Source organism: Corvus kubaryi, unplaced genomic scaffold (assembly GCF_017639235.1).
Source record: "Corvus kubaryi isolate FWS band 111438036 unplaced genomic scaffold, C.kubaryi_AGA036_p1.0 split2-37374, whole genome shotgun sequence".
NCBI lineage: Eukaryota > Metazoa > Chordata > Aves > Passeriformes > Corvidae > Corvus > Corvus kubaryi.
In genome coordinates, this window is record NW_024582082.1 from 6,894,775 (window position 1) to 6,918,358 (window position 23,584).

Below are 23,584 nucleotides of genomic sequence, written 5' to 3' on the forward strand. Positions count from 1 at the left end.
TTTCAGCCACATGAAACCAGGCAGCCCCTTCCCTCTTGCCCTCTGGCCTCGCTCCAGCTTGTCGAGCTACATGGCTTCACTTCCATGAGGGGGCCAGGACTTCCCACACAACAGCACCACTAACACAAACCAGCTTTTTTCCTCCTGGGAACAGTGTCTGGGCTGCACTATCCTGAAGTCCTGAAGGTCAGGACTACCCTCTAGTAGCCTTCTCCTGTGTTTGTGCCAAGTGAGCATTGGGACTGGCACAGGCCAGGCGGTGAACAGAGGTGCACCCCTCACATGAGGCTCTGGAGGAGGTTTGTAAGTTTGCACAAGAAAAAACCAACATAACAAACAATTAACCTCACTCACTTTTGGGTTACGAAATGGTGAGGACAACAGCGAGGGGACAGCAACACCGAGCCCATGTTCAGAGTCATCCATCTCCCTCCTGAGGGCTCTGGCCCAAACATCCCTCTGCCCCATGGTCCCTGATGCTGGCCCAGCATCCCACAGTCACCTCTGCTCCCAGAGAACACCCAACTGTGCAAACCTTCTGGGACCATGACCAGCCTCTTCAAGAGTGGTTGAATCCCTCCAATAAAGACATCCAGATGAGGATACTGGGAAATACCCACACAGAAGACAATTTTCTCCTGAGATTTGAGTGTTTTTTCAGAAATCCCTACATGTGATAAAATACTGACTGTGCAACTGCAATGATGTTAGCATGAACTGTGAGGGTGGTGAGGCACTAGCACAGGTTGCCCAGAGAAGCTGTGGATGCCCCATCCCTGGAAGTGTTCAAGGACAGGATGGACAGAGCTTGGAGGAACCTGGTATATGGAAGGAGTCCCTAGACATGGCAGAGCAGTTGGAACTGAATGGGCTTTAGGGTCCCTTTCAAACCAAACCATTCTGGGATACATTGATTCTATGAACTGAGACAAGAGTACTGGTTTCTCCCCTAAATATTTCTTGACACCGGACTATGAAAAGCAGCCTGACAAACACACTTTTACTACAAAAACTGGGAGAGCTTACCGAGGGCGCTATTCATTTGCTGATAAATTGCCTATTTGTGCAAAAAGCATTTCAGCAAGTCCCAATTAAGACTGTCTGCTCCCAGAAACAGCCTGTCCCACCAAAAGCAGCCACCCAGTTTGCTAGTTACACTGAAATCTTGAGAATTACTCCCTCAACAGCAGCCTGGAAGTGCTGTTTTGTATCCATCCGTGCAGTTAAGTTGAAAGTGGAAAGCTGGGAAGGCGCCTGTGGGAACAGCACTGTCATGGGGGGATGCCTGGCTACAGCCACATGCTTCTGTCCTGCTCAGCTGCAGGGATTGCCTGGGGGGAAGTGGGACCAGGCCATTACATCTGTCTGGGTGGAGGGCATCCACAGACATCTAGAGCTCATAGCATCAACAGAAGGATCATGAGAGTCAGGGCTGCAATTTCTGTTCACATTCAATTTTGGCACTGCAGAGTTCACAAAACTTGCCTTTTGCAACAGTTAATCCTGGGTTTTGCATCCCAAAGGGATTCATGATGAATCCATACTTGATCTGCTTGGAGCAGCCAACCTGCCCTGGGATGGTGGCCAGGATAGGGGCCCAGGTGTGTTTGGGATGATCAGGGAGAACTGCCTCACTCCCTCCCTATACCTACAGAAAGAGGGGTCAGGAGTGCCTGGATCACAGCCTCCTCTGACGAGTCAAGACAAGCAGGTGAGCACCTCATGGTCACATGCGCTGGGAGTACATTTCTCATGTGCTCAGGAAAATAAATAATAGCAATTTAAACCCAGCACAGTTGGGCTGGGTTACCCATCAGGAAGGCAGCGTTGCACCCCAGAGTGCACAGCAACCAGCTGCTGCTGTCACCTTGGGCCCAGGATCAGCAGCAGGATGTTCTCCACACCCTTTCTCCACATTTCTGTTACCTTTGTGGCCCATTTCTGCTACTTCTTGGCCCCACTTCTGTTGCACACTGCTGCAGTGCATGTTCCCCACAAGCAAGCGGCCCTGGGTGCCAGCAAGCAGAGCATAGCACCCATGTATGTGGCACATGGAAACACTGACATTTATTCCAAACAGCACTTCGCATCACTGGATTTCTAAAATATTCCCATGGCAAAGAAAAGAGAAACAAATATGCAGGGAAGGACAGAAAAAAGTGGTTTTGAGGAAGGAAGAAGTGCTGGAGAGGTGCCAAGAGAGCACAGCCATGGATGAGAGCTGGGGGTGCCTGGCACAGGCGAACTTCCCAGCCAGGGTCTGGGCTGAGCAGGACTCCTGCAGCCTCTGGGCAGCCAGCAGTGACACTGGGCTCCAGGTCAGCCACCAGCCTGTGCTCACAGCAATCACCCCTGCAACAGGGCTTAATTAATTATTTTGGTAACAAACGGCTCTCTTGTGTGATTTAGTTTTCATTTTTTTCTGCTGGAAGTGATTCTGTAACTCCAGTCAACGGAGTTCAGTGACATAAGCCAGTGTGCTAACAGCCTCAGACTACTGGTGTATGCCTAATGCAATCAAAATTTTACTGGTCCTGTGCAGCCACACAATCACATTCTTCCTACCATTCCATCAGTGCCTGCTTGGGAAGAACAACTCCTATTGGGACATCCGTATCCTCCTGCCCCCCTGCATTCACAGTGGGATGGGGAAGAAGCAGGTGATTCATTTTATCCTGGAAAATGGGCAAAGTGTCCCATTACCCTTTGTTCAAGCCTCAAAAAAGGCTATTTACATTAGACTTCATAGCACAAAACCAAAATCAAATAAGCAGCTGTTCAATACGTCTGAGAGACTTAACTGTTTGCAGTGGGGAACTATGAAGCAGAGCCAGTGACATGCAATGGCTCAGAGCCCGCACACCCTCCGCTTCTCTCAGAGCAAGCTGGAATATTCTGTCAGCTGGCAATCACCACGGATCCGTGTCCTTGGGCACGGCACTGGCTGCTCACTCATTTCACTGAGGAAACAGAATTTACAGGATCTGAAATATATCAATCCAGAGAGGCAGATGTACAGGGATTTCACTCCAGTGAAACACTATAAGCTTTTTGAACTCTTTTCTCATGTTCAGTTCTGCAGAGCTCAGATCCTGAGATTTATAGTTGTTTTCCTGAAATGTGGTCAGTGACAGAAGATTTGCACAAAGAAGTATCCAGCAAAACTTGGAGCACTCTCCCTCACCTTCCTGTGCAGAAGAAAAACATGCTTTGTGCTCTGTGCAGAGGGTTCAGGGGACTTTGCAATAGGGATTCAAATCACAAATGGCACTCAAATTATGACTATAACAGTACAAGAGAGTCTCCATTTACCATGGGGAAAGGGAACGTCAGCATTCGCAGGGACACATAAAGCTGTTAGTCAGATTGCATCACTGGAAACCATTTGTTCATTTAAACGAAAGCTGTTGCAATAATTAACATCTTTATGCAAACATGCACAGAGGCTGCCACAGCCATGCAGTCAGAGGCATTTGGGGATGTTGTGTATTGCTTGCGGAGTATAAACATTATTATTTTTCCTTTTTCTCCAAACTCCGTGTAGGCATGCAGTGGGACATCAACCCTGGGAGGAGCCTCTGCCATTAAATGCAGCTCAGGTACTTCTGACCTTCTCCAGCTTGGCCAGGGAGCTCCTGGGACACCAGGAGCTGTGACAGCTGAGACAGCTGACACAGGCTGTGAATTCCTAATCACTGCTGTAATTAAAACCAGAGAGCTGATTCCAAGTCAGTCTCTGCTCTGCGACTCCACAAGTTTCTCTGTGTGGACACAGAGGATGAGAAGCTGGATGAGCCTTCAGTTCTAATCCTGAGGCCACTGTGGGTTGGGGTTGGGCTCAGGTGAGGAAGGGGGACACTGACCACTCTGCAGCAGGCTGGGTTCACATTTCTCTAGATTTTACGGGAACAAGTGATCTAATGAGGTCTCCCACCACAGACTGTGTTGTGCCTCAGCCACAAATGCAATATCCAGTTTCATCCAAACCTGCAGATTTTTTTCTCACTCGTTGTACTTACACGGGAAAATTTGGAAAACTCATGGCACTTGGCCACCTTTCTATTTTCAACAAGTTTAAGATCAGGTCAATTTATTCTCTGTTTTAATGGTTCTACACTACAGTGTTTAGGGAAATGGTAATGCCATGCTTTACAGCAGGGTGAAGCCAGTGTTAATTACAGAGAGAAAATGCCATTATGTATTTGTTGGCATTACAGAGAGATACTGAAAACCTTACAGAACAATTCCCTGCTGTGAGACAGGAAGCCAGGCAGTCTTCAAGCTTGTAAACTGCCTGGGAAAGAGTAAAGGGTGTGATAAACATAAAGGGGAAAATAGGAACACCAGAAGTATCTGAAACTATGAAAGATTCACTGTGTGGAAATCCAGTAAGCAGCCCCAAAATGAAGCAGGAGACAAGCAATACTCAGCTCACATAGTTTTGCAGGACTCCTAACAGCTTCTGTCCCACACCTGCAATTGTGGTATAAACACATCACCACAACAGTGACCCAAAACATTTCACTGCTTGTCCTGCATCCCTCCAGAGCAGCCTGGGCAGGGGTGACCCCACAGCCCTGACCCACCACACATACTTGGATGCATGTACAGGGACCCTCTGTACTCTGCAAGGGGTAATCAGCCACACCTGGGATTCAGCAATTACTAGGATTATTGATCAAGCCAAGGCTAATACTACTTAAAACTTTCTGAAACCATACCTGCTTTTGCTCCTGTGAAGTGACCTATCTCACTATAGCCCTTTTCCTCATTTAATGTCTCTCACCTTCAGACACATCACCCTAAGCCAACTCCCACAGCCTCCACATGATGTATTGCTGCTTTGATTTTAGGGACAGTGCATTTTCATAAAAACTGTGTTTTCCATTTAAAAAATGCCCCCTAACTACCAAAACCAGACCAAACGGAACTCTTACAGGTGCTTAATTTTACCCACTGAGCAAAATAATTGCCTCCCCGTGCACGACCACAATTACTGTGTTTTACTTAGATCACACAATTCTTTGCAGGGTCAAATAATAATCAAGGACTCAAAGCCAAGGCATTTGGCCTCATTGACTATGGTTACACTATAACTCAATGAGTTGTAATTGGGAAGGGGAAAAAAAAGAGGAGGGAAAAAAGGAACTGGTTTAGAGATAAAATTGCTTTTTTTAGATTATTATGCCAGTGCTCAGGCAACATAAGAGAGGGTGAGAGGCGACAGATAGCAAACAAGGGAGGAAAGGCACACAGTGACTGCGAGGCTGTAGCACTTCTCCAGGGAGCAGGCACTGGAGAAGCACCCCATGATCAAGAAATGTTATAAAAGCAGTTTGTAACTTTTATATTTTTATTTTTACTAACGAAGAATATCCTTCTCCCTTTCCTTTGAGAATCAGACCCATTCAATCTGTGAAACTGGCCTTTTGCCAACAAGACTATTAAAGAACAGGGTTTCAGTGGTACATAAGCCTCTTTAGCTCAAATTGCTTTTGTGCCAGCAGAGCCAGCTGGGGGCTCAGTGCACCCTGAACTCAGGGCCTGGGGTGTGGGAGCAGACATGGGGCTGCAGCAATGCCAACTGCCTCCCCATTCACCCTCTCTCAGTGCCCTCCCACCCACTCAGCAAGGCAGTTATCCTCAATGGAGAAAGGCTTTGCATCCAGGTCAGGCCTTGGATCTGCAGGAGAAAAATAAGGCAAATAAACTTCATGGCAAGGAGGCCAGCCTTGCTTTCCTGTGACCTCTGGTGAGTGAGTGAGTGAGTGGGGAGAGCACAGGGATGGATGAAAGAGACCAGTTCAGCATCAGCATGTGGTTGGGGCTGTGGTATAAACTTGGCCAAGTGGTGTATTATTTTTTTAGGAGAGACAGGAAGTGTCACTCAGGACAGAAAAAAATGTCTCAGAGAAAAGGCTGCTAAAGTACTGGGTCCCATTTATATACGGTATATACACACATACAATTATATATCTGCATGCGTGGATGTAAATGCTTGTGTGTGCATGTGCATATATATAAAATATAAATAAAAAGTAGAATTTCCCCTTACTCTGAGTGACTGATGGTTAACAGCACTAATTGCATAATAACCATGTGCCCCTAGCATTACTGTAGTCATCTCACTCCTTAAAAAACTCTGACTAAATAGTTGGTGCATTAACAGCCTGGGTGTGACCATGGCACCACAATTCCCCATGGTTCCTGGGGACGGAGCTAGTGGCAGATCACAGCACTGGGCTCAGGGGCTTTGCTGACCCTCCAGCTCCCATCCAGCTTCCTGACAATCCCAATCCCAAAGGCAGAGACAAAGGCTGGGAATCTCCAAGCAACCAGAGGAGCAGCACTGGCCTCTGCTCCCTCCTGCTCTGCCCAGTTGGGAAATGCATTTGCAAAACACAAGATCTTTGCAAGCATCCACTAAAAAGGGAAAAATGCTAACAAGGAGCTCAATGTCCTGAAAGAGCCCAGTAATCACATGTAAATAGAAGTATTTAAAGTATCTAAAATATCTACAGCATATCAGTCCCTTGCCAAGAAAAATTATTCAATAAATAATTCAGTGCTGTGTGGAGATCTTACTTTAGACATTTGAGATCTTTCAGAGAGCAAAATCCAGTCCCCAGCTGTCTGGAAATGCCCCTTGCTCAGAGCCATGCACAGAACATCAACTCATCCTCATCCCTCTGCATCAGGTCCCTCTTCATCCACTGATACCAAATCCTCGTGGAAAGCTTCATCCACCATCCCACACCTTCTCACCCACTCAGCACAGCTCAAACATGTGGACCAACCTAAAAATACCTTTTGCACCCGTGAGCAGAGCGGTGCAGCAGCCCTTGGAAGCCACCATGACTCACACATATGGAAAAGCCATGACTGGGAATCTGGTCCAAATCTGCCACTTCTCTGGATAACAAAGCATAAGGAAGCCTATGCAAGCATTTTAAGTTTCCTCCCAAAAGGGAAAAGCTCAATAGCTCTGCTGTCTCTGAAGTCTATCAGTTGCCTAAGGCACAGTAACAAAAAAGCTCCTCCAACTGCTAACATTCTTAAAATGTTACCCAGCACCAGCATGAGCCAGAGTCACGAGGTGTCATTGACCAGGCTAAAAACCACAGCCTGTGGTTGCAGAGGATGGAGTTCAGATGGGAAAACCTACCCAGGATATTTTTGTACACTATCCCCCTCATCATATTCATCTTGTTCCCCTTATGTCAGTGTAGCTTCTGTGTGCTCACACCAAGTGGGCTCAGTCCATTCCTCCAAGCTAAAACAGAACCCAGCCAGAAGGAAAATCAAACCCCCAAATTTGTGGGGTTTTCTGGCTTTTTGTCTTCAGCTCTCTGGAGCCTGCTCACATAACTGTGCCAAAATCAGCACAGGGGCTGCAAAGTTCCATCTGGGGAAACCAGAGCCTGATCCCTCCCTGTCTGCTTGCCTGGCTCACAGGCAGCATAGTCCACAGGAACATCGAATTGAGGTGATTAAAGCAGGAGAGAATTTGCCCCTCAGCCTTACAGCAAAGCTTGCAGGTGGCAGTGAACCCTGCACATGTTTGCTGGGGCTCATGTTGAAGTGCCATGTGCTGCTGGCATTGTCACACGTAACTGGATCCTGACACTGCATCGCGGGGCTGCTTTTGCCACGGCTGAGGCTCCGTTCTGGACACTGCTCACAGAACACCTGCAAAGCTGCACCCTTCCCAGAAGTACCCATGAGCAGTTGTAAGCTTCAGTTCCTGTGAAGAATGACATTTGTTGGGTTGGGTTTGGGCTTTTTTTACTTTTTAGTGACATTGATGGTTGATTGTCCCATATAATATATAATTCCTGAATACTCTGTGTCAGGCAGCAAACAAACAGCTTAAAGAATGGCTTAAAAATAGTTATCTGGGGCAGAGTACAAAGAGAAGCACTGAATGGAGAGGGAGAAGGGAGCTAGCTGAACCCCTGACAGCTGGCTTGGCAGAGCAGAGATGTGAAGGTGCTTTGCAAAGAGCTTGATGGCTTGTTCCCAGGGAAAGTTTTTATGTTCACCTTTAAATATTGGATTTAAATAAACCTTAGTACTGTCTGTAGAGGCCCTGGTCCAGCTAAGAACCCCAGTCACCTGAAGGCTCTGCAGCAGTGTCAGTGCTGGGCAGTGCAGAGGTGCAGGGACCACATGGGGACTTACCCTTCAATGCACCCACGTGGGGTGTACTCCCCTCCTCAGCTCACTGTCCGGCTCATTTTCTCCACATGAACATGCCATAGCCAGGCCCTCTGTGGCCATCTCACTCTACAAAGCCCCTAGCCCATGGCTGGGTGGAGGCAAGGAGATTTTGGGTGAAATGCTAGGCAGGGAAGAAGCTGGTCCACAAGCATGCATTGCCCTGGCTGTTGAGGGCTGGTTTTGCTGTCCCCACATCAGGTCACTGCCAGACAAGGACACACATGTAGGCAAATCCCTGCGCTGCCAGTTCCCAGCTCTCCATGACCATTCACACCCTGCCCTTGGCTGCATCTGGAGGGTTACTGTGTGAGACTGGTCACAGTGATACAGGGATGGTTGAAGGGACAGTCCTGGCCCTGGTTGCTCTCCTGCTGCATGCACAAACTGCACAGATCTAATTCCTGCTGGCTTCTGGCAGAGTGGGATGGATGACCCCAACCGACAACACTGCTGGACAGGGGCATGAGGGTCCCCCTCGCCGTATGCCCACACTGGGGCACATGGCTGTTGGCACAGAACTAACTGTCCTGCTATAGTATCAGAAAAAGTGGTTAGTTTACAAGCAAATCCCCACCTGGCATGATCAGATGGCATCCTGGTCCCAGGGTAGGGTAATGTCCTCCCTGCACGACTCCCTGACCCACAGTTAGAGCACAACTCGGTGGAGCCCACACAGGCTGGGATGCCCCACTGTATTCCAGGCCTGCCAGGGCAAGGAGTCCTCCTGACCATCTGCCCCTTCCATCACTCCCACACCTACCCTGCCTTCCCCAGGCACCAGCACAGGTATTTGTGCACCAGTCCAGGGGTACTGATCCAGCTGCAAACCTTTCTGGGTTCACTGCTGCCATTTCTTTTGGCAGCAGTACCAGAATTAAGTGGTTTCTGAATAACACTCTGAGGATCCTGCCAGCCAATTGCATTCAGGCAAGCATGGGAATGCTTCATCCAAAGTGACACAGAAAACTAAACAACCTTGTAAGAGAAAAACTTCCATAATGCTTAAGACATGACACAGTGGCATACCCGGAGTTAGTCCTGTAGAGGATAGGGGAGAACAGGAATGTTTTTAATACCACTTCCAAGCCAGGTGCTAGCATTGTCTCTCTGACAGCTCAGACTGGACCAAAACACTTGGTCAAACTTCAATTTTGTGTTGCCTTCTGCAATATCAACAGTTATGTAGCAAGTGTTCACAGCAGGGCTAAGTAGGCCAGACTGCAGCTGGCATTGCCTCCAGCCACGAAGATCCTGGAAATCTGGCCTGTTGCTGTCTCAGGATGCTGCCTGTGCATTATCACACCACAGATTTTCATCTTCTGCTGCAGATGTAGAGAGAGACCTCACAGCTTGGGCCATATCATAGCTAAACACTACCTTTACTATTAGAAGGAGCATTTTTCTTTATGCCAATCTTACAGCTTGAAGAGCTCCAATACTTACTGCATTTAAAGCAAAACCATACGAAAAAGGAGAGGAATTAAAGGCTCTGCCAGCTCTGTGTCAAACACATGCCCATGAGGACAGTGTTACAACTGTCACACTGGAAACTGAAACGAGAAAATGACATCGAAAATGGGAGCTCACAAAAAAGTAACAGTAGTGTCACTAACTATAACAAATGCAGTTGTATCCCTCTCTTAGAGTAAGCTGACCATAATTAGACCAGGTTAATTACCAAGAAAGTGCCTTGCAAGTCCATGGAATCACAAATGGCATGGGTTGGAAGGGACATGGAAGATCATCCAACCATCCCACATACAAGGGGCAGAGATGCCCCTCACTAGGTCAGATTGCTCACAGCTCCATCCAACCTGGCCCTGTAGTTGTAGTGCTTTTCTGAAGGACCCTGTCTGCACAGATGGGAAGGAGTGAGGGGATCCCAAAAGTAAAGTACATGTGGAGAGAGTTTTATCCAGACCCTGTGCACACAGAATGTTACTGCCTGAATCTGCTCCAGGTTTTATCCCAAAACAAACCAGAAACTGAAGGCAGCTTTGAAAGCTGTTCAAAGCTTATTTGTCAACCTTGCAGTAAGGGGCAAGAAAATAAAGAGGCAGGCCATGTGCCAAAAACCCAAAGGAAAGCAACTCCCCCCTCCCACTGCAAGTGGGGGACAGGAGCAGGGACAGCAGTTGGGGCAGGAGCAGCATGATGCAGCAGCCTTGCCCACTGCACAGACCTGCTGGCTCCTGCCATGCCCTCTGCCTGCCTGCGCCCTGTGCCAGTAGCCTCCGGTCAGAACTGAAACACACTGCCTGCAAACAGCCAGAGCTTCTCAAAATAATCTCATCTGTGCACGAGAGTATCACCATGCTTTTAAAGGAACACAACTTGACGTTTCTCTCTTGCATGAGATCAGTAAAACCAGAGTGATTACTGCAGAAAGGGCCATGGCATTAGGGACACTCTCACTGCCTGGGTGCAGAAAGTTTTCCAAGGAGGCCCCACAATGCGCACAGCCACCTCTGCAGCTGTACCTGGGACCATGCCTGACCCACCACACAGTACCCCTCCAGGAGCAGGCAGGGACCCCGCACCTTCCAGGAGGGTCTCTGAAACTACTGAAAGCATTATCTTCCCATTTTCTTCACATCCCCAACCGTTTCTGTCCCCAGCATGCCAAAGGATGGGATGCACCAGCAACATGCACGTAACATCACAACACAGCAAGCAAGAAACCACACTATTGTCCAGACAGGGGATTTCATGGCTACAGATAAGGTTTTCATGTTCTGTCCCTGACACCAGGGTGCACCCCCATGAGCTCTCACACCCAACACAGCAGCAGGCTCTTCCCATGTGGATGGAGCATGCTCATGGTTTCATGCTTGAGGAAGGTGTGAATGCACAGCATGGAATTAGGAACAACATCACACAGTACACTAAATGCTTGCAACCTACCACTACTGCATAGCTTTGGCAAAAGCAAGCTTTGTCACCAGCACCGGCACATCCCTCAGGCAGAGACATACATTGCAAAGAGACTACACTGAAGTCTGGATGGCTGAAAGTTGAGACACAGAAAGCCTAGAAACCAGCAGGCTGTCACAGAGTCATTTAGGTTGGAAAAGCCTTCTAAGATTATTGAGTCTAACCATTCCCCCAGCACTGCCAGGCTTGCCACTAAACCATGTCCCAAAGTGCCATATCTCCACGTTTGTTAAATCCCTTCACAGATAGCAACTCCACCATTGTCATGGGCAGCCTCTTCCAGAGCTGAAAAATTCTTCTGGTGAAGAAATTGTTCTTAATATCCAACCTAAACTTCCCCTGGCCCATCTTGAGGTCACTTCATCTTGTTCCTCTACTTGGGAGGAGACCAACCTCCCCACCTAGCTTCAACCTCCTTTGCGGAGCGGTAAGGTTCCTTCTGAGCCTCCTTTTCTTCGGGCTGAGCTCCCCCAGCTTCCTCAGCTCCTCCTCATCAGTCTTGTGCTCCAGACCCTTCCTCAGCTCCATTGCCCTTCTCTAGACTCACTCCAGCACCTCAATGTCTTTCTTGGAGTGAGGGGCCCAGAACTCAACACAGGATTCAAGGTCAACCACAACTAAACGAGCATGCTGGGCTCCACAGAGCTCCTGCTGTGGGAAACAAGACCCAATATGTAGGGTCAAGAGTTTGGGGCAATGAACTCAAAGGGGCAGAGCCCTCCAGGGAAGAACCCAGACGCCAGGCTTCATCTCTGCATCACAGTGACTTTGCCCCCACACGTGGCTGGGTGCTGGTAGAGCTGCCCTCACCACTGATCCCAGGGGTGCCTGGGGTGGTCCCCAGCTACCAAGGCTGTCACTCCGCACTCTGGAGCCCTGCAGCCCACGCGGGACCTAAGGAGCTGCTGTCTCCAGTGCTGGAAACTCCAGCCAGAGCTAGGCAGGAGCTTTTCCCCCTATTAAGGCTGTTGGAAACACCCGCAGCAACAGGAAACTACCAAAGCCACGTGCCAGTGACCCCTGTCCCACGGCCGCCACGAGCTCTCTCGCATCGCCCCCTGCAGAACGAGCCCACCCACCCCCAGCAGCACCGGGGTCCCTCTGCACAGCAGCTCTCCCGCAGCCCTGCTTTTTGCGACTTTGCTTTGCTCGGCATCCCGGAGCCCGGCTGCAGTGGAGCTTGCGGACCCCCGGGACCCGCCCGGAGTCCCCCGGGATGGGTGTCCCGCCTGGAGCCTCCCAGGTCCTCCCAGACCCACCCGAGCCTTGCCCGGGCGCAGCTCCTGGATCCTGCTCGGATTTCCCCCGGGCTCCTCACACGCACTGCAATAATAATAATGAAACCCCTGCCTGGACTCACCATCCGCCGGTCACCCCAGTCCCTCCGGTGCCCCCGGTGCCCGGTCAGCTCATAGCTGGGGCTCTGCCTTCCCAGTCCCCGTACAGAACTGCTGACTCCAGGGCGTCCCTCCCCCTCCCATCTGCAAACGGCTGAAAGAAGTTAAGCTTGGCTAATATCGGCTTAGGCTGTATTAGCGCAGCAGCAGCAGCAGCAGCGATGCCCGCTGTAACCCTTGAGGTTCCACATCCTGCCCGTGAGAGCCACCTTCCAGAGAAGAAAACCCCACCCCCTCTGCTCCTGAATATTGCAGTATTTTCGCACATCCCTGTCATACTGGATGATTACAGGCTCAAAGCAAGGCTTTTGGGTGCAAAACTGTAAAGCCTACCTGCAAATGCACAGTTTAAAATTAGAAACAGCTTTTTTTTTTCCTTTGGGAAAAGTCATAATAAAAGAAAGTTTCTGACCCTGAGAAAGTCTGTGCCACCAGTTCTGGTCTGCTGAACTAGAAACTTCAGACGTCGGATATGGGCAGACATTTAAATAGGCAGATGGTGACAGGACAAAGGGTAACGGCTTCACACTGACAGAGAGCAGGGTTACATTAGATACTGGGAAGAAATTCTTCTGTGTGAGGGTGGTGAGACACTGGAGCAGGCTGTCCTGAGAAGCTGGGGATGCCCCACCCCTGGATGTCCAAGGCCAGGTTGGACGGGGCTTGGAGCAGCCTGGTCTAGTGGAAGGTGTCCCAGCTGATGGCAGAGGGACTGGAACTGCGTGAGCTTAAAGGTCCCTTCCAACTCAAAACATTCTGTGATGGTCAAGTAGAATAAATACAAATCACCTGAATCAATAAAATAGTAACAGAGTAACTATTGCCAACATCATCCTTATACTGCTATATATATTACAAGAAAAAACCCAACACCCTGGTATTTCAGCCCAAACCAGGTTTTGTTAATTTACACTGAAAATAACAAGACCAGAACTTTGAAATTCATTTGTCATGGTAAATTACTAACATTTACATTTGAGAGATCTGAACGAGATATATTCTTAACTACAAGAACATTCCTTTCAACTGAAAGCCAACAGTGTCTGGCAGCTTCCACCTCCCCACTCCTGAGCAAAGATAACACGGGTGTGCCACCCCTGGGCCCCTGGGAGCCCTTGCTCCCTATCATCACCTTATTTACTGGTCATTATTTACTGTTCAATTCCTGCTTAGGACTCTTGCTGTTAGGAAGGCATTTGAGGGGTCTGTCCTTCCAGAGGCTGGATATCTGGCTTTATTAACACTGAAATTATTGTTTTCCTCAAGTCCCTTTTTTCCTGGCTGGATCTCCACAACCGCTTGGCAGAAAAGGGGAGAGCAGAGGGAGAAAGGCTTTATGAACATTCACTATTACCCTAGTTAATAAAGTTTTTGTCTGACCTGTCCTAAATTCCACTTGTGATATTGGAGTGCATAGTGGAGAATTCTCAAAGAACACTTAATTGAGTGTTGAGTGAGTAGTCTCTCCATGAATGAAGAGACTACTTAATGAGATTTCAGGCAAGCTTGTCAAATATCACTCCTTTGGGTCACACGGGGGGTGTTCTGCAATCAGGCTTAATTCATCAAATTGCCGGGTAGGGCAGGGAGTACTAGACTGAGTGGTCTGCAGGTGCAAATCAGCATCACACTGCTGGCTAAATGGGACCTCAGCAATATTCACCAACTCAGATTCCTGCCCCTTTGTTCTTTATGAGTGACAGCTTGACAGAAACTTTGTAGTCAGGAAAATATTTTAGGTGTGTGAACAGCCCTGGGCTGGCTGGGAGCTTCAGTGCCGGTAGCCACAGTCTCAGCACATTTGTGTTCCTGATGCAATGCCCTAAAGGGGATGTGGGAATACTGATTTCAAATGAATACCGGATTAAAAACAACATACTGGGCTATGGAGCTCTTCTTTCAAGCTCCTGCGGGTAAAGGCTGGTCTTGCCTACCACCATGAAGCTCACCATGGGCAATATACCCTCAGCATAGGGGGTGAGACTCAGTAAAACATGTGTTTCATGGTAGAGGCTGACCCTTTGTAGTGGTTTGGTCCAAGATACTCATTACTGTTTATCTTCTGTGAGATAAGAATTAGGAGAAACGCAAAGCAGCCACCAAACTTGAAAGAATATAATATTAACAGACCTAAAAGAAGAAAAAAAAATACCACACCTTCAGAACTCTTCTCCTCCCCCCACCTTCCTCCCTTCTCCCACTGACAATGTAAAAAGACAACCCTTAAGATGTTCAGTCTGTTTACCACTTCCATAATAACCTTGTTCAGTCCATTTAGGAAGAGGAGTCTCTCTGCTCGCATGTGAGTCCCTTCCCCCGACTTGCAGCTTTTCCCACAACTGCTTTCGAGGGTCCACTCTTGAAGGTTTTTGGGGTACAATTTTAAGGTTGAGCTGTTCAGAAACAAAAGTTCTCTTCACCCATCTCTGGGAGCATTTCATCTCTAAGAACAGAGGTCCTTCTCCTTCCCTGGGAGCAAAGGGTCTTCCTCATCTTCATCTTTAGGACTATCTCTAGGAGCATCTCTAGGAATTTCTCCTTTCCCATTTGGAGCAAAAGTCCTCATCTGGTCCATCTCTCCCTGTCCAAACTTCTCATGAGATTACAGCTGCGTCAGCATCTGCCTATCTCAGCACAGATGCTTTTGCTCACAAGCATGAGTTGAAAACTCCACCCCCCATATCTTCATGAAATTACAATGGGTACTCTGACATATCATAGCTTCACAACAGAATTTCAGTTTTAAGCATCTCCTCTTTCTCTTCCCTCAGGTTTTCAGCTCTTCACAGCACTAAAAGGGTTAATCTCACCTCGGTCTTGCAGCTGGAATGTGGCTTATCGAAGTGGAGAAGGGGGGGAGCCAAGCCACTCCAGCTGCCCACAGCAAGGCAGTGGGGGGGTTCCACAGGTGGAACAGGGCCCATCGGCCAGGATGGCCGTGGCCCGAGCAGGGCCTGGGCCGGGCCCACTGGCCCCTGCACGGGGCCCGGAGCCACCTGTCCCAGCACCGGAAACAAGAGAGAAAGTCTGCCTCAGGGCTTCTATTCTTAAGTGTGGATCACAGAGGCGGTCACAACTTTAAGTGGCTTAAAGAATTGTCCATATTCAAACTGGCCAGCTGATAGGTTCTATCAGGTCACAGAGGAAGCTGTAAGCACCCCTTTGCACTTCCAGGACTATGCTTTGCCAACCCATGACACCCTTTTACTTCCTCTGTAAATACCCTGAGCAGTAATTCCCTTTCTCTTGTCTTGCTTTCATTACACATATGTACAGTATAGGGACTCACTCTCTGAAACAATCATCAGAGATAGGTGAGGGAGAAAAAAGGGAGGAAGCTGGACGTGGACTGCCTACCTAAAGGGAAAAATGATGTAAGCATACTCTAAGTAACATACTGAATAAAAGCTTTCCCCCTGCCCCAGGATTTTTTGCCAGGTAATTTGCAGGGCAGAGTGATGGGGACAGGGCTTTATGGGAAGACAACCTCATTTTTTGGACTCACAGCCAAGAGAAAGCACACAGTTCTCCATAAACAGGGATTTGCTCTGAGATCTTTTGGCATGGAAGCACAGAGAACAGTTCAAGTCTGTTTTCAGATCCTCCTGCATTTGTGTGAGCTGTGCCCTGCAGAACAGAAAGCTGAGGGCTGGTGGGGCTGAGTGCAGAGATGCTAAGCATCTAGCACCCCGCCAAAGCAACAGGAGCCACAAAACCCTTTGAGCTTCAAACCAGGATGTGGGTGACTTCTGCTTCTGTAGAAATCTGCTCAAACTGCCCCTCACCTTAGAGCATTAAGTAGCAGGGATGTTTATACTAGTACAATTAGACTTCACCTTTTGTGCTCAGTCTAAAGCCCAGTGAGACCCAACGACCAGTAAAATCAATGGAAAGACTTTAAAGGACTTCTATGGGATTTGGCTGAGACCTGACCCATCCAGGAAAAAAAAAAAAAGATATATCAGGAAATCACAGTGCTTTTAATGCTCCCAGCCAAATGGAAAGTTAAAGAGTCCTATAAAAAAGAGTAACCTATGGAATTTTTCTCTGCTTTTATACTTTATCAAAATTAATGAGAAACACAGATTAAGGTTGAATTTTAAACATTGCTGCTTATAGCCAGGAGAATACAGGATAGGGCACGGTGTAATGGTTTTAAACTAAAAGATGGTCAATTCAGACTAGAAATAAGGAATGGGTTTTTTATAATGAAGGTGGTGACACACTGGCACAGGTTGCCCAGAGCAGCTGTGAATGCCTCATCCCTGAAAACATTCAAGGTGAGCTTGCACAGGGCTTGGTACAACCTGGTCTAGTTGAAGATGTCCCGGCTCATTGTACGGGGGTTGAACTAGATGAATTTTAAAGGTCCTTTCCAACACAAACTATTCTATGACTCTATGTAGAGTCATCAGAGCAGCTAAACGAGGCTGTACCACCAGGAAACCACACAGAGCTGAGATAGCCAGGGAGCTTCCATTTCTCTATGGAAGAGTCCCACTTGGCCTTTCAAAATTCTGAGGATAACTCAAAAAAACCCCAGCTGCTGCTGTGATTTTCAGGACACTCCCATAAACTAGAATGATAGCTCCAGTTACAGAACAGAAATCTACCAACAGTATCTTTACATTCCTGAAGGTCCATCCATGGAAAATCATGCCTCAAGTACAAATAAAAAATAGCCACTAATTCAAATAATGTGTAAGAAAGGGGAACTTTACTGCCTTGTGTTTCTTTTTAGTGCTCTCCTTTTCTGTATCTTCTGGTCAGATATTATGCTTTTATGATTATACAGCCTATATTTTTGACCACTTCCAAAGAGCAGCAGGAAGGAAGCATACAGCACAAACAGAGCATTAATTCAATAATTAGAAACATTAATATGACGTTACTGGGCAAGTGTTTCTGCCTCCTCTCCCTCTAGCCCTCAATTTCCTTACACTGCAGGGATGCCAACTGATGGCAAGGTAACAAAAATAAACCCAGGATGATGAATTTATTGCTTATGCATCTCTTCCCAGCTGTCATCCTCAAAACACTTAACAGGCATCCACAGCACAGTCCCCACACTGCAGCTGAGCATGGTGGGTGCAGCACACCAGTGAGGTGTGGGGGCCATGTCCTGGCCCAGTCCAAGGGGGTCCCTCCTGCACTCTGGCACCCACCAGCCAGAGACCCCAACCACATCCCACATCCAGCTCCCCTGGCAGCAAGGGCCTGGCACTGTGCTAGGAAATGAGGGAAAAGGAGGGGTTTGGCATCATCTCATGGAGGGTTTTTGGGAAATCTGGTGGTGGCTGTTGGGCTGTGATTTGAGATGTCCTTAACTATTCCAAATTAAATACCTCGCTGAGGTATTTAATCTCCTGACACTAATAACAAGCAGTTACATTGTTTGAATGTTTTTTAAACACACAGTTTATGTTTCAGGATCTTTGTTGTTGTTTCAGGGATTTTTATTTATTTTGTTAACTAAAGCAGCAATTAGGTTATTTCTATTTTTGTTTCTAGGCAGTTCCCTTTGCTGATCCCACACCCTGCAGCACCCTGCACCTTTCTGTGCCTGACACTACTGTAATTTGCTTTTGCTCTTGTTTTCACAGGGACTTTCAAGCCACCCTGAAGACAGTTCTGTCCATGCTAAATTTTGCAAACTCTCTGCAAGTCCGTCTGTGGCTGCATATAAGTGACTTTTGATTTCAAAGGTATATGCCACATTTTTTCTGACTTTTGTTAGGGCTTTCCCCATCTCCAGCCTCCTTCCCCATACCTGCTGCAAAAACAGCCTTATAATCCCTTTTTCTGGATATTTTAAGCCTCCAAGATGCTGGAGCAAGGTTCCAAAGGGTTAAGATGGAGGAGGCTCATTCTGCAGCCTCAATGACCCAGAGCTTTTGCCTTTTCAAACATATTTAACCAAATAAAGTGAATAGAGGATATGCAAATGCGTTTTCCAAAAGGAAACACAGCCCTGAATTGTTGTTGGCAGGTCAGAGCATCACACCACCCTCAGCAGCCTCTCAGCTGTGGGAGATTTGGGCCTGAGGAGGAGGCGGCACAAAAAGATCCTTTTCAGGCAGAAAAAAAACCAGGACTTGGGTATTCCAAGGAGACAGAGGGAGGAGGTCACTGGGGATGACTCCCCCTCCACCTCAAAACCCTGGTTCCCTGTGAAGGTGGTAAGCCCCTGGCACAGGTTGCCTGGAGGGGCTGTGGCTGCCCCATCCCTGGAAGTGTTCAAGACCAGTTTGGATGGGGCTTGGAGCAACCTGGTCTAGTGGAAGGTGTCCCTGCCCTGTACCAACATGAGTGGGGTGTACAAGGGAGATCCACAGTGAACAAAGGTTCAGGGGACATCAGGATACTGGTACAACTTAGGTGACCTTTCACAAGCTGCTCTCAGCTATTTGAACACTTGGCTGAAGAAAAGATAATTCTGAATTAGATCACCTGGAGTTATAGAGAATGGTTTTACCTGAGTATTGCTGTCTTGGTTTGAAAGACAGGTGTCTGCCAAGGAAGGCAGGAACCTCCCTTGGAATGGAAAATGTGTCCCCCATCCCTCCAAATTATTATAACTTTGAAATTACAGGGCTTTCAGGCAAAGATAGGGGAAAAGGAATAACAGTTCTTTACTAGTATATATATGTACAACAAGGCAAACAACCACCACCAACAGCAGCGACTACAAACAAAAGCAGAAACCCAACAACAGCCGTCTCTCGGCTGTCGAGCACCTTCCCCGTGGGTGCAGTTCCGGTCACAGCCGGCAGGGGCGCTGTTGGCTCCTGGCCGGGCAGGGCGGGTGCGATGATTCCCCCGCGGCTGCAGGGGGCGCTGTGGTGCGAGCTCGGCTGCCTCTGTGCAGTGGGGAATGGCGGGCGGGCCCGCGGGAGAGAGAGAAAAGGGGATTCCTTTGCAAACCCCCAGGGGCAGCTGGTCCTGGTGCCCCTCCAGGTGGCGAAATGGGCTGCAGCAGGAACTTCAGGGCAGCTGGAACGGCAGGGACGAGCAGACTCCGGGGATCGCAAATTGAAGTGTAGCACTAAGCCGTAAGCGGTGGCAGAGGCAGAAGCCGCGGGGGATCTCGGCGGGTGCTGGGTGTCGGGCTAAAGTATAGCAAAATCGCGAAGCAGCAGCAAAACACAGCGCGGCTGTGCAGCAGAAGCTGGGCTCCGAAAGCAGCCGGGAGACACTCCCTCCAGAGGGGGAAGGGGTTTGGGGTCCCGGGTTTTCCCCTGGGGCACCTGAGTAGATGGTGAGGATCCTGCCCAGTGAGGTTGGGTGTTGATAAGGTTCAACAGCTGCTCTTACGAGCAAAGGCTCACCCACAGTAGAGAAGCAATGACAGACAGAACCCCGTGGTGGCGGCGAATTCTTCCCACAGCAACCACAGCCCGGCCATCTGCCCTCCGATGCCAAGAGCGAGAGCACGGGAGGAGCCCAGCTCCTCACCCCCCAGCCAAAGTCTCGTGGTATCTCTGCCCTTCCCAAGAGAAAACCCCCCAACTAAGTGGCTGCAGCCAGCTGCACCCTCTAGGCTACATCTTTTGTCTCTCTTAAGTATCGTCGTTATCATCTCTTACACAACAAATGGGAGAAAAATCCCTGAGAGAAAGAAAAAAAAAAAAAATAAAAAATCCTAACCTCGGACAATTGGAGATACTAAATAAAGTACATTTAACATTTCAAAAGGGGTTCTAATATATTTGTCTTTTTTTCTCCATCATTGCACAGAATCTTACAACAAACTAAATAATATTCTTTCCGCTTGTTATAACTAAGTACTATTTTCTGCAGAAAAGACACTAAGTCTGCATCATTCACATCTTCTGTAATTTCAGTGCTTAGATGGCTTTCAACTCACTCAGCAGAATGATTGACAGTTTTCTAGATAATTTTTCAAAGAGGAAAACAAAAAAGTAAATTAAATCAGTCTAGCAATCTCAGTGCTGGTTCCTGTGCTGACCAGCTCATACTTGCCCATGGAGAGAGAAAAAAAAAAGGGAATCCCAGTTTAGCAAACATCTCAATCTCAGTGCTTTCCCTGCTCTGGCTTTCGGCTGAGGCTATCTAGCAGTGAGTGGGACACCCCAGTGGTCACAGCGACGTCAGCGATGTCTGTATGGCTCCTGAAGCTGATTTTAGGGATTTCATAGCCCTTGGAAAGGAGTTGCTTGTTGCTCTGGAGACAAAGAAGAGTGGGGCTCTGACCCTTGCCATGCAGAGGCACGTGTAGGTCCTTCCCCGAGGAGGCTGTTCCCGGGTCCCCATCCCTCCCTGGGCACCATCACTGCCCACATGGGCGGGCACAGCCCAGGGACTGCTCTACTTTGTGCACGGGAGCAACTCAGTCTCCATTTCCTAATGGCTGGCGAGAGAAGGAGAGGTCATTTCAGCCCCTTTGATTCTCGGCCATGAACACATGCAGTGACTTGCCCAGGAAAGGAAGGGAAGGCTGTGCAGTTTTCCATCCAACAACAGGTCAAGCAGCAGCCCAAAGTGAGCGATGGTGCCTTCTGCACCCATCCATGCACTGCCCATGCTCTCAGCAGCAGGAAAAACCCATCCTTTCCAAACGCTAAAGATGCCAGGCTGAAGAGGGAGCACAGCCCCAGAAGCAGACAGGGTGGGGCAGAGATCTGCCACACGAGCAACTGTCCCAGAGAGGAGGCTGTGCCATTGTCTGGAAAACATCGGGGAAAAACGAATAGCTTGGCTGAGACATCATGCTGGCATCCAAACAAGCAAATCTGAGAGGAAACTTGGAAGATTTTGTAGTTTCTAGAACTTTCCCAAATGAAAGTGTATTCATAGCACAGAGAGTCACACTTCTGTGGAAGGATCAGCTGACATGGCACCACACACCAGGTCCCTGCCACCTCAGCACTTTTCCTTCTTGACCCAAAGTTGTATCTTAGAAATTACAGAATCATAGAATCATTATGGTTGGAAAAGCCCTCAAAGGTCATCAAGTCCAATGGTTAATCCAGCACTCCCAAGCCCACCACTAAACCACATCCCCAAGCACCACATCTACATGTTTTCTGAACACTTCCAGGGATGACAACTCCAATACTTCCCTGGGCAACTTACTCCAATGTCTGACCACCCCTTCCATGAAGAAATTTTCCTAATATCTAGCCTAAACCTCTTCTGGCACAGAAGAAGGTCCCATTGTAGAGACTGATCTGGCTGATAGCTTTGGTGTGGCTGTCCTTCCTCTGTGGTCAAAACACAAACTCTGGTGTCCAGGTGGAGCACCCAAGTGTCTGTTCCCAGGTGTGGGACTTCTTGCCATCATCTCAGCAGTGAGAGCAGTGAAGGGTCTCTTGGAATCTGGCCACTAAAAGATGAATTTACACAGGTAAACACCCACCTCTGCCATGGGCAACAGTGGACAAAGGAACCTTTGCTAAGGTTGTTTTACCAAATAACCCAGCATTTGGAATTGCTGCTCCTGGGCCAGGTGACACACTTGACCTCAGTGAGAAAAGCCACCTAAAAACCCCCAGGTACCTTTGGAGCCCGTTACTCTCAAGGAGGCCAACTCATCTAGCACAGATTTTGCAGCGTGACTGCGCAGTGCTGAGTGGAAACTCCTCACTACAGTTCATGTATGGTGTCTCTGAGATTGTATCTACAACTGAAGCCGCTTTGCTGAGCAAATGGAAATGTGAGCTGCAGTCTTGCAACACCGTGGCACACAGGTCTGAATAAAAATACTTTTCCTCCCTGAACTCAGGCTTTCCTAGAGAAACAGTGATTTCCACTGAATGACACACTTTTTTTTGGCAAGTGACATTTTCTTCGTGGTACGGAAGCAAATTACTTGGACAAGTTGATTGGATTTAGCTTCTTTCCATGTTTATGAGAGTGGAATATCCCACACAACACAGAAGACAGAAAAAACCCCTGTGTGGCTGACAGGGGAGTTTGAGGGACAGTGAACACTAATTTGGGGGTTGTGGGGAAATTACCATGGGGTCTTGCCAAAAGCTTGCTGTGGACTCAGCCTATAACAAGAAGGGGCTGCATTTTCAGCCATGCTTTTCCGAAGTATCTGCTACACGCTGTAGCTACATCACTGCTTGAAAAAGCACAAGCACAAGTGACTAAAGAAAAAGCACAAGTGACTAAAGGGTGCTGATGTGTGGCTGCAGCAGGGAGCTGGGGACCAGCTCACAGGTACTGAACTACCCCTGTGGCTTTGAACCTCTTTCCTGATTAAAAATCACTGCTCATGTCGGTGTCTTACTTTCTCACCACCAGCTACCGTGTTTTCCATAGTGTAGTCTCCAGCAGGATGGTAAAATATTTCTAATTTTACCTATATACAGAGTGTAGGAAGAAGCAGAATCAGGCAAAGCCCCATGTCTGCTTCCTTGCCCACCTTCCCAGCAGCTTCAGGCCACCTTGGAGGCTCTGTGACAATGTTTATGGTGCAAGGAGGCTTTGACACAGTAAGTGACTTGTCATCAGTAAGTCCTGGTGGCACACTGTACAATCAATCCAAGCCCAGCAAAACATTTCCCTGTATCATGCTGTATGGTATCAACACTCAGTTCCTTGAAGTCTACAAAAAGGATTTTCAAAGACTCTAAATCAGCATGTCTGGAAAGAAAAGCTCCTGGAGAACCAAGCATGGCTCATAGCAGGAGAGCATGGAAAGGAGCATGAGTGTCCCTGCTGGGGATTCATGGATTTTACATGTATATTTCAAGCTTTTTTTTTTTTTTTTTTTTATAGCCACATGCCCTCTGATACACCTTTCTCCACTGTATTTGAGTGGTTTCAGAGGATAAGAGGGTATCTGGGTTCCCAAGCTCTGTAAACCCTCCTGCTCAGTGGGAAAAGAGGTGAGAGGATGAAGCAGCCAGTAAACTGCGCTGTCCCTCCTCCAGGCTGTCCCTGCTCCCAGCACCCGCAGCCCTGCGGGGACAGGTCCCCAGTGCCAAGGACCTGCAGGGCTTTGGCTTTGCACACTAGCACAAGAGATAGAAATAGCAGTGATGAAAAAAACCTCATTACTT

General features: G+C 48.2%; 1 protein-coding gene across 8 annotated transcripts in view; it reads right to left on the bottom strand.

The window, feature by feature from the left end:
• ACSL6 (acyl-CoA synthetase long chain family member 6) overlaps window positions 1-23,584 on the bottom strand; it is a 104,081-nt gene that overhangs the window by 33,082 nt on the left and 47,415 nt on the right. Inside the window, exon 1 of one of the 8 annotated variants that reach the window (XM_042014504.1) lies at window positions 12,515-12,649. The exons of 6 other annotated variants lie outside the window; for them this stretch is intronic. Coding sequence is in view for 1 of the 2 variants with exons in the window: in XM_042014509.1 (XP_041870443.1) it covers window positions 12,515-12,517 (3 nt within the window). In the remaining variant the exon portion in view is untranslated. Of the gene's footprint in view, window positions 1-12,514; window positions 12,650-23,584 lie in introns of those variants that run through there. One more of the 8 variants, XM_042014509.1, reaches the window with a different exon arrangement.